Genomic DNA, 17964 nt, shown 5'->3' on the forward strand with positions numbered 1-17964 from the left:
GCTTTTAAGTTCAGGTAAAGAAGTTTAAAAAAAAAAAAACATACCACGGGGTTCGTAGTTCAAGCACTCTTTTACCATATAAACGAAAACTTCAGTAATAGCGAACAATTACATGTTATTCCGTTTACAAGTGGAAAAAGAAACGCTTATCGAAAAACTGTCTAAGAAAAATGTATCTCCGAAAATAAAATCAATTAGTAGCTAGATCTTTCAAGTAAGAAATTATTTATCTCGCAGTTGACTTATCTCGAAAGATTATAATCCAAAAATTAATGCTACAGTACGAGTAGATAAGACTTATATTGTAAATGAGGCAGGCGCGCACCGAGAATTTTTTGTTGGGAGGGGGTCCAAAACTATAACCCACTACGTCTGCGTAATATTAAACGGGTATTATTTTACATCCGAAAAGATGATAAATAATCGTAAAATAGTTCCACCTATATTTTCAGAAAAAAAAAATGAAAGAGATATTATAGACGAAGTGTAACATCAAATTTTCATGCTACATCAATCATTTCCCTGTTAAACAAGTATAGTATTATTAAGAAGTATGTTGAGTTAGGAAGTTTTCGGGATGTCCGAAGCCGGTGCAGTTTCTCCTTGCGTGGGTGCGTCCCTGAGGTGAGGATTCTCAAACAGATTTTAGGGAAGATTAATCTCCTAGCTGGGATCTATACATAGACACAAAATAAGACATACTGTAGCTGGGATCTATACATAGACACAAGATAAGACATACTGTAGCTGGGATCTATACATAGACACAAGATAAGACATACTGTAGCTGGGATCTATACATAGATACAAGATAAGACATAATGTAGCTGGGATCTATAGACACAAAATAAGACATACTGTAGCTGGGATCTATACATAGACACAAGATAAGACGGGATCTACAAATAAACGCCATTTAAGACTTGTACTGTAGCTGGGATACATAAATTGATTCCAGGTAAGACTTGTATCGTAGCTGGCTATCCACAAGTAGAAAACAAGACTTATAAATGGTAGCTTACGAATGAACACCCGATCAATCTATACAGAGAAGCATCACATACGAGTTGCGTTGCAATAAATAAGCAATATATACCCTAATTATTTGAGAGGTGGTATTTAAGATACACCTAACTAAATTCCCTGATACAAATTCCCAAATGTTGATATTAAGTTGGGAAATGGGTAGTCAACACATCGTGAGTGTTGATAATTTCCTTATTCGACATCGTTCAGCCTTTTTCCACTCAAGTTGCTCCCCGATTGACCTCATGAAGAGTGAAACGCCATATTTTTAATGTTCACACATCCAAGTAATAGATCAAACTCTGCTACTTTCTTCAGTGATCTTACGTATAAAAAAATACGTGCACAAAAGAAAAACTAATTTAAAAAACCCTCACCAATTCCAATCTATTACAAAATGTTTATTACATCATATTAGCATGCAAAAATGACCTAGAACATAAAAAAGTAAACTTTCCGCTTACAAGTGCAGATATAATGCCTTTCTTTAAAAAATTTGCGTTTACGAGAAAGAAAAACTATAATGATTACAAAATATTCCTTTTGTTCCTTACCCTCCCCCCAAGAAACGTAATTTTGGCGGCGTCACTGAATAGTAGTAGTGTGTGTGTATATATATAGGAAGTGATCACAATTCCCTCTTTTTTCGTCACTTCTTTCTACATCATTTCTCTCCAGGGGCTGTGAAGGGGAGAGAGAGAGGAAGAAAGGAGAAACGTGCTGACGTGAAAGTAACTATGAAAAATTTACAACCCAAAAGGTCAAGAAGCAATTCAGTGCAAAATCCTAAGATATGAAAAGATTTTGGGCGGAAGTGCACTATGGCGATACACTTCAGGGACCAAGACCTCCTCCGTGGCTGCTAGTTCTCATCTCGGGGGCTGAAAATTTATGCAGTCATTCATTTTCTCTTCTCATTTCTCGCCTAGTCTTCTCGTTGTGCTATCTCGTGTGGTGGCTTCGGAACAGTGTAGCCACATAACTTGTACAATATATGCACACATCACTTATACTTCTGAAATCCAAAACTACGCAAATATAGCGTACTGTAATTTGATGTCAAAACGTCAACATACAAGTTAACCCAATACGGTAGGCCTAAACAAAATATGTAAGAGAAACACAGGATGTCTGTAATACAGGGTTCAACTTGTTAAGTTGAAATGGCTTCAGACAAGTTAGCCAAACAAAATATGAAAGGAAAACAGATAATATTCTATAATAAAACAGTGGAACTTGCTCGTCAAAACGTCTACAGACAAGTTAGCCAAACAAAATATGTGAAAAACATACAATATTCTGTAACAAAATGGTGGAAATTGCTCGTCGAAACGTCTACAGACAAGTTAGCCAAACAAGATACATAAAGGAAACCAGAATATTCTGTAATAAAATAGTGTTAACTTGCACGTCGAAACATCTACAGACAAATTAATGTTAGTCAAATAAAATATGTAAAGGAAAACAGCCAAAACGTCTACAGACAAGTTAGCCAAACAAAATATGTAGAAAACAGATCATATTCTGTAATAAAATAGTGGAACCTGCTCGTCGAAACGTCTACAGACAAATTAATGTTAGTGAAATAAAAATATGTAAAGGAAAACAGATAATATTCTGTAATAAAACAGTGCAACTTGCACGTCAAAACGTCTACAGACAAGTTAGCCAAACAAAATATGCGAAAAACAGATAATATTATGTAATAAGATAGTGGAACTTGCTCGTCGAAACGTCTACAGGCAAGTTAACAAAAAAAAAGGGGGGGGGGAATTATGTAAAGGAAAACAGGTAATATTCTGTAATAAAATAGAGCAACTTGCACATCGACAAGTCAAATACAAATTAACCCAGCATAATAGAATTCTGTGTGTGTGTGTGTGTGTGTGTGTGTTAGAGACCTGCACGGGCGGGTGGGCTGACTCTGTTATTTCTTTGGGCCGGGCCGGGCCGGGCTTGGGCGGGCCGACACTGATTTCTCTTCAGATCGGGCCGGCTGGGGCCGGTTAATTGCAATCCTTTAATAATTATTAACTTTCGTTAAACGATAATTAGAATAAAGGCAAACGTTGAAGAAGTGTGCCCGTGAAAAATGTTACAAAATGAAACTTTTAAAATCTAACGGGCTTGGGCCAAGAATTTTAAAAAACTTATCGGGCCGGGCAGGGCTCGGGCCGAAAATTTCCAAAACTTTTCGGGCCCGGGCTGGGCCGGGCCTAGGTACATTTGGGCTGGGGTGGGCTCGGGCCAGAAAATTCGACCCATGCAGGTCTGTGTGTAAAAGCAACCTCAACCTTAGGATAACAACAGTGCTCTCATATAGATAGATTCAAAGCAATCTAAAACAAGATTATTTAAGTGCACTATGGAAAAAAATTGAATACCACTGAATATCGAAACGCTGAAAGTCCTAAGTTTATCATGAGGAGCCCGTGACATACTCTATTCTTGGCATAAATAGTAAACCACCTCTTCCCTTATGAACTCCTCCCCCCGCCTCGCCCCTTTAGGACACGCAGAAAGAAATTCTAGAAATGGCTAGAAAGACAGCAATTAGGAAAAAAAAAGTGCTGGTACTTCATACTGTTGCCTACCACTATAAAAATTACCGTTCACAAATCAACGTAAAACACAATAGCAAGTTCCTTATGTATATAGCACGTTCGTTTAAAACCCACCGAAAACAAATTATACTGATAGTATGGAATTCCTGAATTATGCATTTTCTCCAAACCCTAACTTCTATTCCTGCTCCACCCCAGCCCCCAGCAATGAAACTTCCCCTGGGTATAGCTTTGGGAAAACAGGAATTACACATCTTTAAAAATGTATCATTATTTTTTCTTGGTCAATCTACTCTTAAAATTTGAATGAACATATTGCGTCATGATTCCAGCTTGTGGGTACTCATGTTCAAAAGTACTACTGACTCTCTTGAAGAACGTACTCTTCCCAGCCAATTCAGCAATTAAATAAGCCCATTGGCAACACTGTAAAAAAAAGTTCTTGTAGAGGGATGAATAAAAAAAAAAAGGAAAGTTAATATCTGGGTGTATAATGCTTTGGTGCTGTTCTTGTTACGGTAGATTTTTCGGAAGATGTGGATCTGGAAGCGAAAGAAACGGATGGAGGGGAAGACAGCAACATGGGGAGACATTTTTCAACCGAAATTCAAACCCAGGGCCCTCCCAGGAGGCTGTTTGTCTTCGAAGCTTTCACCAACTTAATGAATAGAGTTTCCATTCAAAGCTCTAACACATACGCTCTCTCGCCATATGCATAACGCGATGCATGCATTATTTCACTCCCGAAGGATACCAAAATGGAATTTTTCCCCCTTCTTCCTTGCTAGATTTTAGAAGTCGTGTCGCAAAAACACACTCAAAATAAATACTAGCGGTAAATAAAACAGAAAGTAACATTTCACAAGTACACCTCGCTTCATTTACGTCGATAAGGGGTCTACTAACCATTCGCACGGCCCAGGTTCGATCCTCGATGGGGTGAACTAATTATCCCATACTGCTGTTCGTTAAATACGAACTTAAAGGCAACTGAAGCGTAGTCGCGACTAAAGGAACCCATTTTGAATTAATCTCACACTGACAACATCATTTTGACATCACTCACACATAACCAACCTGACTTCACGCTCACATTCAGCGGTGTACGCAGGAGGCCTATGCGGTCCAGACACCCCGAAATCCCGACTTTTCTGTAAATTTAGGAATAATTTTACAAATTTCAATATAATTTATCCTCATTTTGAATTTGGAACACCCGCTATAAATTTCTGCATACATCCCTACTCGCTTATCAAGCTGAGTTCACAATCACTTAACTTCATGTTTATATCACCAATCTGACACTACGCTCACTCAACTTGACGCTCACATCGCCAATCTGACATTACGCTCACTCAACTTCACGCTCAGACTACCACTTTGACATTACGCTTATTCGACCTCACGCTCACAGTAGTTACATCATTTTGACCTCACGCTGACTTCGCTCTGAGTCTCGAAATCGTTAGGGCTGACGTCTTAAGTTCGAACACCTTTGATCCTCATCACACAGCTTTTAAGTACCGAGATCATGAAAGTTTTTAAATGCCTTTAGGCATCTGTGGTGGAATGAGGCATATTACTTTATTCAGTCAATCCTTTTCCTTGAACCTTCAGAAAAGCGACTTAAAATATTGCTTTTGTAAAACTAAGCTTTCTTTTACGCCTCAAACGGACACATGACAGCAGAAAGTTTCGGAAAATGTTGCTTTTTCACTGCTAGGTTCTCGTTTTAGATAGTGTATATTTACAGTGAAGGGGCTGTATGTGTATACTTACAGTGCAGGGGCCCCTAAATCCGGCCCTGTGTACCAAGACATTACCAATTCTTCTTTTAAGTTTATTCTCCTGTCAGTAACAATCATATTATACTTGGAAAAGAATCTCTCGGCATCAACACTCGAGACTGGCAACCATATTGAACATAACGATCTGACAGCAAAAGACCTATGGTTAACTTTGAAACTGTTCAACAATGATACAATGTCAACTTCTTTATCCTCACTGTTGAGAACTTCAATGATCTTACTTTTAAATTAACAATAAGCAACCAACAGATCATGAACATTTATTTTCACCACAAAACAGTCAAGGATATAAATAACAGTTCTATTTTGTTGATATCTAAATCTTTATGAAGTGAAACAGTTTCTGAATCAAATAACTCGCAGAGCTTTTTCGTAAATTAAACGCTTTTTAAGATACATAATACTGGAAATGCGCTTTTTAGTTATTATCAGCTATAATTAACAAGATTCCACTTTTTCGTTTTCATTTGCATTTATCGCAAGTAATGCGGAATTCCGGAAAAATTCGCGATAATATAAACGTAATTTCTGGCTCTGAAACATATACTCATTTTTTAAACATTTCGCACATATCGCAATAACGAAAAGGTTTCGTCTCTACTATAATACCCTTTCCCGTTGTCTTAGTTCTGATCTCTAATACCCTTTCCCGTTTAGGTCTTAGTTCTGATCTCTAATGCCCTTTTCCGTTTAGGTCTTAGTTCTGATCTCTAATGCCCTTTCCCGTTAAGTCTTAGTTCTGATCTCTAATACCCTTTCCCGTTAAGTCTTAGTTCTAATCTCTAATACTCTTTCCCGTTTAGGTTTTAGTTCTGATCAGTAATTTCCTTTCCCAATTCGGTCATACTTTTGATTTCTAATACCCTTTTTTAGTTCGTTATTCTTAGTTCTGACCTCTGATTCCCTTTTCCGTTTAATTCCTCATTAAAGCTTACTCTTGTATAAATTATAGTGTATGTTTTTAACACACATAGTTAGTTACTACGCTCTTTTATCATTCTAGCTAATCTTTTCTCAACGCCTCTCATTTCATTACTTCACACACACATACCCCTGGGAATCCCTGACATAAGACTGTATCTGAATATTTAGTTGTGATGGGTATTGCTTCGAAACAATGCATTAATATACATATAGATTTTGAAAAAAGATAAAAATTGTTCAGTTTGTTCCGTCATTTGCAGATATTCTTCATATTTGAGAGTCTTTGTTAATATCTTCCCTTCCTTCTCGATGTAATTAGTTAGAGAGAACCAACACTACAGATAGATGCAGAAACATGATGAATCCTATCCAAAACGGATTCTAACAAATTCCTACTTCCACTAGAAGCAAACAAAACACAAAACGACCATAGTGCAGTTACCGTAGACGAACGATTCCAATGAACGAACAGGGAATGAAGCAAGATACATAGGAGAAAAACAAAGCATCTTGGTGGAAGCAGAAACAACAACAGAGGTTCTATTTCCCCAGCTTTTCAAAAACGACGCAACGTGAGAAGGGGAAACGGACAGCCAAGGCATCGGATAAAGACCATAGAGAAACCGTTCCGAAAGATCTTCTAAAGCAACAAGCCCTGGAGGTGTAAAGGAAGAAGAAAGGAAAACCAGGATTGCGATCCGGGAGATGGGGTGGCTATGAAGCGAAAAAGAGGGAGGGGGAAAAGTAGAATAATAAGAGAGCACCTCCAACTAATTTCCTGAACGACGCGCCGACCCTGGGCGCCTTTTGTGATACGAGTCCGTAGCAACGTTATCTGGACTTAAGAAAAACAATTCTAACATTGAAATTAGGTATTCCTTGTTAATTAAAACTCTTCTCTCGCGCGGTATGTGTCGCTAAACGTTAAGAGAGAGAGAGGGGGAACGCTGGGGATTGGGAGAGGGAAAACCGTAAACGAATTTGTTGCAAAAGACATTCCTTGTGTAGCGAAAGGAAAGGATGCACGGAGGAAAAGAGGAAAGATTTTTCTTTTTAATTGAAGGTTCTTTTATTTTTTAGTTACTTCCTTCTACTACAGAGTTGCCAGCTTTACAATTAAAAAAAAACAGTTATGTATATGTGGAATAAACCAAATGTTCATCACCATAGAAACAGAAGCTCCCAGTGGGAACCTATTTGCATCGCACATAACGTTGTCGACAAGACGACAAGACGTGATAGATTTTTCTTTGATGAAATACGAAAAGATTAAATGAAATGAAATCTTTCAGTTTAACGTCCCACTATTATGCCCTTTAGGCTAAGGAAGACAATGATTAAACGAACTGAATGATGATAGAGGAATCGATGGAATGACACAGTGGGAGGAAACGGGAGTACCCCAAGAAAACCTACGGACCACTAAAAATCTACTTGGCCGAAGATCGAATCAAGGATCCTATGCACCAGAAGTAAGCGCTCTGCCCCTCGTATTGATGAAATACGAGACTATATATATATATATATATATATATATATATATATATATATATATATATATATATATATATATATATATATATATATATATATATATATATATATATATATATAAGGGCGGATCCAAGGGGGCTATAGTTCCCCCCCTGACGGTCAGATATACAGTGGATAAAATGGGCTTCAATCCTACTTTACACTGGATAAAACGGCAAACTATGGTTTAACCCCTCCCTTGATCATATCCTGGATCCGCCACTATATATATATATATCCACTGCATATATATATATATCAACAGAAACACTTTTCGAGACAAGTCATCACTAGAGACAGGATATTAGGTAAAATGACTATTCTTTAATATTAAAGACATGATCAAAAATAACGTTTTAAAGTTTATGTGCGGGGTTATTGTTTCAATTTAAGCCCATTTTATTATTATTTTTTTTTCTATTTTGCCAATCTCTACCTAAATAATTGCTTTAGTGCCTAAGGGTGCCTACTATATGCATTTTCTTCAAAATAAGACTTCATTAGAGAAAATATATATAATTTAGCATTTCAAGAAAGGATTCTGCCTCTTCCGAAAAATATAAGTGCTGTTTGTAGTGATTAGACGTACGTAATGCTATGCTATGTGTACTGGTAAAGTGCTGTAGAGGATGTTTTTACCAAATAAATATACATGGAATACATTTCAAGCTTCATTTATATATATACAGTAAAAGTAGATATTAACAAACAGATATGTTTCTATATTCTTTGGACATTATTTATAACTTGAATTTTATTTTTTAATTGTATTGAGTATTTACCTTCAATATTTCGAGTTACATTTTAGTGCCTATTTTACTGCCTGTTTTTTTTTTAAATTTTAAGTGCCTATTTGCCGGCCTATTTTCCAGATTTTTAATGCAAACATCCGGTCTCTAGTCATCATTTTCTTAACTTCTCAAAACAAGACAATATCAACTCAACTCTTACGACAAATTCATTTGTAAACCGACAGATATCACGAGAAACAAATGACTATGGCAACCCTGAAAAAACTTTTTTTTTTTTTTTAACTATCGATTTTTCACAACGTGTCACCACTGCATACTTTTAATTTTCCACTTTCATTTCATTTCACTCTCAAATTTATTCTTTTTCCTTTTCTTTATTATAGTGTATGTCCCTTCTGTCTTCTTATCACAGTTTTCCTCCCTGTTACCACAGGGACAACTGATAAAAAAAAAAAAGCAACTCTGAAGACAAGAGCGGACAACATTATCTTACCATCTCGTGCGCACAGCAATGCCATGTATTTTTTTTATTTATCTTTCTTTTTCTTTTCAAAAAAAAAATCTTCCTTCCCTTAACTAAATAACGCGTATTTTTTTGTTTGTTTGTTTGTGTTCATCTTCCCCTTGCAGCAGATAGGACGGACACATTTAATACAAGAGCAGAAAAAAAAAAGAAAATAGGGTGATGAAAAAAGACGCTAATTAAAAACATAGTCATATAAAATGAATGATGGACTGAGGAAGGGAGGGAAATGAAACAAAAGGCTTCTGTAATTTTTTACCCTCAGACTGTCTGATGTCACATCACACAGAGGGCCTTGGAACTTCTTTTGCGATATATGAAAAAAACAGGCACGAGAAGGGTGAAGTATCAGTCTTCAGGGGTTGCTGAAGAAATACAAATTTCAGAGGAAATGTTACTAACAAAAAAGGGTTGAGTTCTTATATATATATACAGTGGCGGATCCAGGATATGATCAAGGGAGAGGCTAAACCATAGTTTGCCGTTTTATCCAGTGTAAAGCAGGATTGAAGTCCATTTTATCCAGTGTAAACCTGAGCGTCAAGGGGGAACTATAGCCCCTTAGCCCCCCTATTGGATCCGCCCTTATATATATATATATATATATATATATATATATATATATATATATATATATATATATATATATATATATATATATGGTCTGTTTTAAAAATTTCCCCACGGACTACACAGCACTATTCTTCAAGTCAAAATAAAGCGAAATATATATTATGTAATTGTATACTTTCGCATCCTCGTCTATACACGCAAATTGAACTATGTGGCAACGTCACACATAAAGCACCGCAGAGATCTTCCAATCGATTAAACAGTTACATCGATTTTTTCCAGATGGCAGTTAAAGTTGATAGACGTTGACAGTAGTACCAGTTATTAGCATAAAAATCGATATAACTGGTTGATGGATTCGTAAGAGCAATGCTATTGGTTCAAAGTTAATCTGCAACGTTGCCACATAGTAAAATTTTAATTTCCTATAGCGGATGAAGAAGACCCTGGATGGTATATTATTATATAGGATTTTCGTTTTATTTTGTCATGAAAAAAATAGCGCTCAGTTAGTTGTCTGTAGGCGACTTTTCAGGACACCCTGTATACAACAACTGGAATTTTATGAACACATCATTATAGAAAACAGTATAACAGAAAATGTAAGTTTCGACATTATAACACTACCTTCATCAGACCCTCGAATGGCTATGCGTTAGTTGTCTTCTAGACTAGTTTGGAGTTGTCTCATGTCACGAAAATTCGTGTATCGTCTCATCTTAAGTCGCCCCGCGTAGTGTAGTAGCTAAAGCTCTCATCTTTGATGCGAGCGATCCCGGGTTCGCTTCCCAGGTAGAGGCACTTAGTCGAAAAAGTGTAAAAGTTATTTTTTTTTCAGGTGTGTCATACTAAGTGAGGTTTTCCTCATTCACACCAGGCAAATGCCGGAATGGTATCTACCATAAATTCTAATCTAAGCCCAAAATTCTAATCCCTAATCCAAATCTTAAGGGTAACAACACCCACAGTAAGAACAGGGTCTTCTGGTTGCCCAACTGAATGTATCTTCTAAGAAAACGTAATTTTGACGGAATAGATTAAATTCCAGTCATGAATTTACTTATACCATTCCGACATTCGACTGGTGGAATTATGGAAAAACCGGACTAATAGAAATATGGCAAAAGTTTAACAAGACTACTCCAATATTCTCATCTCATTTACAAGGATATCGCTTGCCAGAAAAGGTTGAGAATCAACATATTAGTACATTGTTTCACCACATGTTTTTATCTCCAGACGTTCAACATTTCATGCATGAATTCGATGGAACTCTTCCCCTGGAACACGAATATACTATTTGGAACAACTAGAAGTATTTTGTCAACTTTGTAATGCTATAGGAAGACATAATCATCCTGTCAAACACTTTTTATTATTATTGTTATTATTATGTTGCTTAAGGTTTTAGATGTTTCTCTGTCGACAAGTGAAAAAAAAAAAGTGTAGCGCGGCGTTTTCTATACTCATCAAAAGTTAATGACGATGGACAGCGCATGACACGATCGCAAAAACTCGTCTTTCTGTTTTATCGACTTTTACGAGTCTCACATCAAAACAGTGTGTAAATCACAAACAACCTTCCCTCCCCTCCTCCTCCACGCCCCTTTCAACTCTGGAGCCATCACAGCTTATATACCACTGGCGGAGCTTGTAGTGGTTTTTCTCTCTGTATGATGGAGCGCTATAATTCTTTTTAGACGGACAGTGTCACATTTTACATTTATCGTATCGTCAGAGGCCGTAAACGGAATGTAATTTATAACTCGCAGCGTGGCTGGGGGGGCCTTCAGTCTTAAATGGTACTGAATGGAGCGTACTGCGAACGCGGGGAGAGCGAACGGTTTCGTTTTTGATATACGTTGGGAATGAATGAAAGCCCTTTTTCAGATCCAGACGGAGCCATTTCAACCTAACGCCTGCCATTCACACATGAGGTTCCTTATTTTCTTTCGCACTCCCGTGGGCGGACGAGAAGCAAGGTGTTGTATATTTGTAGTAAAAATCCATCTCTCCCTCGTTATATAGCCTCGTGTGAAAGTATAAGGTAATGCCCCTATTCACTAGTGTTTTGTTTCTCTTAAAACTTTCCCTTATTGATTTTGTTCTTTTTTATTTTTATTCTTCATTCTAAATAAAAATCAAATGGTAAACGCGTTCTGAATATACAGGGTGATCCATATAGCCCGTACCATATTATTAACTTATAGTGTGCTCATTCAATAGGAGTGCAGTTCGGCGCAAATTTCTTTCTTTAAATTACCATGCCGATTTTTACAACAGCATCCTGTTCTTTCATCCCGCTTTTGATCACATTTGCGGGCTTGCAACGTCTGTTCTTTCTTCCCAATATTATGGCTAATATGAAACAGATGTCAGGCAATATAAAGCTAGGTTGCCATGCTCCAAGAATCTTATAGGTGTCATATTAAAAGAATCTTGCAACCTTACAATATTTCTTCATGTAAACATACTCTTGAAAGGGACATGCAATATTTTTTTAATCTTGCAAGAATTCAAACCATATGCAACTTTCTGGTAGGTCTTAGTCTCATACAGTTGTAAATTCAGAGCTGATAAAAGGTGTTAAGCTGCGACGAAACAATCAGCAACGAAGGTAAAATTGAAAGATTCTATTTTTACTAACATATAAATCAATAAAGAAAATTGTATTTCAAGGCATGTAAAACAATAAGTTAATTAAGAAACTACACGGTTTTCCTCAGTCCTACCAGGCAAATGCCGGGATGGTACCTAGTAGACAGGCCCTGGCCAAACCTTCCTAATCCTTTCCATTGTTATTGTTGGTGTTTGATATCCAGTATTAAAACAGCGTCTGAGCTGTATCTGGTGATTGTTAGATAAATAAATAATAAATAAATTAAAAAGTGATACAGCAAAATATAAATAAAATGAAGAAACTTATTCAAAATATTAATAAAACTTTAATTTATTAATAATTACCAAATGAAAAGGAAAGTAAGTTCGAGGATATACCACTATTGATTGCATTCTGGTAATTAGTGTGAGACGTAAAGATTTGGGGGAGGGAGAGAATCTTTCAGTTGAAAAAAAAAATGTAGCTGTCCCAAGAGGATTAAATAAATAAATACCCAAAATAAATTAAAAGTTACCAAGCTTTCTCGTTGAGTTCGGAGATAAATTGCACTGCAGACAAAACCACGAACAAATGCAAAAGTTGTTCTGTATAAAGGACGATGTTAAAACCAGAAATATTCGTCAACTAGGCGTGCGTAACCAGTAACAAACACTTTGGGGGGGGGGAGTGGTGTAACAGTTTGAGGGAAGCAAATTTATTTACAGGTAAGTGCTGTAACTATACAAGTAATTATTATAGTAATAAATCTAAATGCCATGGATTCTCTAAATAATACAGTTCTTCAGTTTATTTATATTTTGTTATTTCTTAATTTTTTTTTTAATTCATTACGAAGAAGGATCAGAAACTAAGGTTATATGGCCGATATTTCTGGGATTTCGTTTACATGGAGCTGGCAACTCTGCAGCATTTCAGCAACCCGCCACCTATGGCGCTAGTTGTAGGTAAACACAAATGGCGACTCGTTTGGGAAACTGGTCTCGCGAAGAAGTCCGCTCAGTTATTCGATTTCTATCGGCGAAACATGTAACTACGGCTGAAATTCACCAGCAGCTGGTAGAGGTTTACGAAGAGAGTGTAATGTCTCGTAAGTATCAGGAGGAAACGACCAGGACTTCTCATCGAGGGCATCATCTTCCTTCACGACAACGGGTGGCAGCATAAGCCCAGAAAGTAGTTTAGCTGGGACATCATCGACCACCCTCCTTATAGCCCGGACCTCGATTCAAGTGATTTTCACGTGTTCCTGCACTTGATGAAGGAGCACCTAGAAGACTTGTCACTTCGCTTCAGACGAGGAGATGAAACACTTCGTGACAACGTGGCTGAACACGCAACGGCAACATTTTTTTTTTTTTTTTTTTTTTTTACCAACAGGGAATCTTTAAACTCATCCCACAATGCGACAAGTACCTCAACTGCTATAGAGATTATGTCGAAAATAACCTAATGTGTATTCTTACTATTTGTTGGCTGTATTAGTTGTATGAAGTAATATATACACGTTTCACTGCAGACTTTGTAACCTTACTTTCTGATTACACCTCGTATTTATGTATTTCTTGTATTCTAAATGTTAATTTATTGATATATTGTCCATAATTTTCTTGTTTTTTATATAAATAAAGTGGAAAATGTCAATCTTGCCTAGGCTAAAGATTGTTTCGTTACAGTTCTTCACATTGTATCTTTCTTTGTAACCTGTTCAGTACCGACTTTATACAAGACATGGACCTACAATTTAACCCTTAACATGCCAAGCGGGGTCCTCTAGGGACCCCAGAGGGTGATATTTGGTGATACTGCTACAACTATAAGAATCAATTTATTCTCGATTTTTATGTGTGTCCTGCATCCGTTTGGGATATATATTACATAATTAGATCAACGATGCGTCCGTTAAAAAAAATATGTACAAAAAATTAAAACACACTTGAAAATGTCTAAAAATTTCATTGTTAAACCTGTATTTTAGACTTACGAACACAAGAGTATAACATTGTATGAAAAACTGAATATTGCTAATATAAACATAATATTTAATGTTAACAATGCTCATTTAAGTTAAATATTCTTTCAGATACCCCAAAAAGTAATAATTTGAGCAACCCTCTGCAATACTACGTTGAGAAATTAAAATAATACTTGGGGTCCCCAGAAGACCCTAGTTTGGTAAACAAAGTTGACGACTTAGGCATGATACCTTAAGGGTTAGCACGGGATCTGCCGAGACAAAGATATTCCAACGGGGAAATGAAACTGGATATTAAATATATAATAACCCTACGCAATTAACCTTACTGAAGCAGTGATTCAGGTAAGATTCATTTAGCATAAAAATTAATTTTCTGAGGGGGGAAAAATACATGGGAGAGGGAATTACTTTGTTACTAAAACGGGAAATTTAAGGCAATTCTGCAAAAATTTTGGTAGAGAACGTTTGTTATTATTGATATATGTACTCAAATGTCTCGATAGTTGGGTGGTAAAGAAAGAGAAATGAACAGGTGTTAACTTTGCTGAAAGATTACGTAAAACAAGTGTACACGCACAAAAAAAAAAAAAAAACGGAAAATTATATGCAAGTATGGAAAACACAAGAAGGAAAAAAAAAATCATGCTAAATTATATTACATGTATGACTAGTTTATGACAGAAGAAATAAAATGTAATGATTTCGTGTTATTTTTGCGATGTGGGGGAGGAGACATGTTGGGAGGGAAAGGAGAACAAGTGTCTCCACCCCCCATCGGACGCTAACTACATAATAATTACGTACTCTTACGTTTTTATTTCTTGTGCGTGCGCGTGAATATGTGTTACATCATTGATGTCCAAGTAAGATTCTACACATGCTTAATGTGAACAGAAAATGAATGCTCTGTTACATGTGTAGTATTCTACTGTGTTACTCGCAACAGAGCAATCCTTCGATAAGTTTGTAATAATTACCAAGGGGGCATCCGCACTCAATAAGTTTGGGGTTCGAATCCCGAGACCTCTCAATTCTGGCTTAAGGTGTTCCTTAATTCTAATAAGGGAATTATGCCCTGGAATATCAATTTATTTTATCTCCAACCAAGCGCATCGATTTCTCTGTAACTTCGGGGGGGGGGGGATTCAGATGTGTGTTTGGTTGTGCATAAGGGTTTAAGAAGGGATATATATTCATTCCCAACATATCCATGACCACCCCAAACCTCTGTGGCTGGTTGTGGGCCTGGTAGTACTTATCCATATTTCAGGTCCCCTTCCTAAAGTTCTTTCTTAGTGGCTTTTGCCAAAGTTAACAATTAGCTAAATTGTCATTTACATCTCAAACAAATTACACACATCATTCATGAAACTTCCTCTGTCTCTTCTCGAGAATGAGTTTTCGCAAACGTTGATACCTCCAACAGCAGAATTTAGTTATTCGATACCAAGAAAAATCAAAATGATCGCAATGCTTGCGCTTAGCTCAATAATTCAATTAATGTAAACCACACTAAGCCACTTGACGTAACATCCCATTTGAGGGCCTGAGCCGCTCCAGCGCCATCTGTTAGCAGCTGGCTGAACTACGCTCTGCATAGCAACAAACATGTGGTAAGCGCGCTTGGCCGTCACTTCTTTCATTCTCTTGACACCCCAGTTTGCCTCATGACGCTGGGTGGACGCTGAAAATTGGGAAGCACCGGCAGCGAATTGAACCCGAGACCACGTGGACATGAGTCCACCGCTCTAACCACTAGACTACGGTGTTCCCTACTCAATTAAATGTGTAATGAAAAATTAAAATATCTCAATTGTGAACTGCCCTCTTATAATTTCAAATAATTTAAGAATTTCTCTAAATGTCACTATTTCGTTTCCAATTGATTGATTATAGCTGAATATTTCTTTGCAACACCAGGGCTATACATGACAGGGGAAACTATTCCTTTAAAATGAAATACAAACTAGTGTTCCGGTGGCAAGCATTCCATGAGAGTTGAGCCTACGATCACAATTTCGGAAAGTAGGGATGCGGGGCCAAGCGAGAATAATCAGGAAAAACACTCAGGGATATAAACATTGATATATTCAAAATATATTATTCCTAATTGCGGTACACATCCTGACACATCAAAATTCTAGGTTGACTTATAGCTTCAACTCTTTCACATAACGCCTAATACAGCGTGATTCAGAAAAAAGGAAATCTTGTATTAAAAAGGCGTTCATTTTTATGGATACGGATAAACAACCTCGGATCGAAAAAAAAAAACAATCTGAAGAAGGCGCTGATAGCACTGAAAAAACATTATGAATGTGGAATAATTTCTACAGACGTCATTCCTGAAGCTTTGACTCATAAGACAGAATATAAGTAAACAATAACTATGAATACAATTGGAATGGAACACAACTCACCTGCTTCGCTGTTGTTGTCTGCGCTCTGCTGGGAACTAGGCTGTTGGGAGAGGGGCCCAGGGGTCCCACCGGAGCCGGGGGACCTAACATCGTCGTTTCCCGGACCCGTGTAAGACAAGGAGGACGACGGGGGCCGCTGTAAAGAGAAAGGAAAAAATATCAATAAAAAGAGACAATACAATAAAAGCGTCCATATAATAAAAAGCTACAATTTACTGATTATTTACTTTGAACTACTAGCTGTCTATGATAAGGTTTTTAATATATGCTTGGAACATTCATAACAAGCAAACTGTGAACTGTTTTCTATGGTATAGAAGTGAGCTATGTAAGTTACAGAAAAGCTATATTTTCGGAACTTAAAACATGTAGCAAGAGGTGCGTACTTTTCTGCTGGCTGTACAAGTTACAAACTTCAAAAGTTCCTTCAAAATTAAATAAGATTCTGATTTTTCGAACCATTAATTTAAGATAACGAGTGCTGATAAAGCCTCCGCACATACTGACGAAGGGATGAAGGTCCAAATCTTGCTATTATAATGAGGTACGGGCTTTTTTTTTTTAAGATTTTAAATATCTTTTAGAGACCATATTCTCAGAACCGTACATAAGAAAATCTTAATAATTGGACTTTAAAACATACATGGATCTCTGACAAAAGAAAATTCGCATCAGTCAATTTCTAATTTGGTGGAGAAAACAACTTTTCAAAGTACTTAGGTAACCAGGTCCTTTTGAGCATGTTTGTGGAGGGAGAGCTGTTAAGTTACCTCTCCTTAACTTGGCTACCTGCTTCATTTGGAGAAACCTATAGATTAATCTCTAACAATGTACTGATTTGCCACAAGCTTCCTCTCGCCTCACAGGCGCAAACACGTGGCAAGTTTTCTTCAAGCCTTAATTGAGTTTAATTCACTTGTAAGCAGCAAGCTTGCGACAATCTTGGCGATGTAACCAATCATTTCTATGGAATGTTTCTGTATTCTGAAAGTTTAAATTTGTCGATTTCTTGAGTTCAATAAAACTTTGTCCACTGCAATAGCTTATATTATCCGTCTTGGTATTACAATCTACTGAGAGGTATGGTTGGCCACAATTCTTTTACTTTAGTGATATGTGGACATATCAGTTTCCATTGTCATTGTTTCTGGCTTTTTAGACCGGGGTTCGATACCTCTTAATTTAAGTGACATCCTCAATTTGCTCGTGATACTGGATCAGCACTGAAAATCATGTTATCCAACTG

At 36.9% G+C, this 17964-nt stretch overlaps 1 protein-coding gene across 1 annotated transcript in view; it reads right to left on the bottom strand.

Moving 5' to 3' along the window:
• The window catches only part of hth (Meis homeobox homothorax), a gene marked incomplete in the record, with an annotated part of 832122 nt that overhangs the window by 468901 nt on the left and 345257 nt on the right, over positions 1-17964 (bottom strand). Inside the window, 1 exon segment of the mRNA XM_081729908.1 lies at positions 16719-16854. Coding sequence (XP_081586034.1) covers positions 16719-16854 — 136 coding nt within the window.

Source organism: Thermobia domestica, chromosome 11 (genome assembly GCF_964235325.1).
Source record: "Thermobia domestica chromosome 11, izTheDome1.hap1.1, whole genome shotgun sequence".
In the NCBI taxonomy this organism is placed as follows: Eukaryota; Metazoa; Arthropoda; class Insecta; order Zygentoma; family Lepismatidae; genus Thermobia; species Thermobia domestica.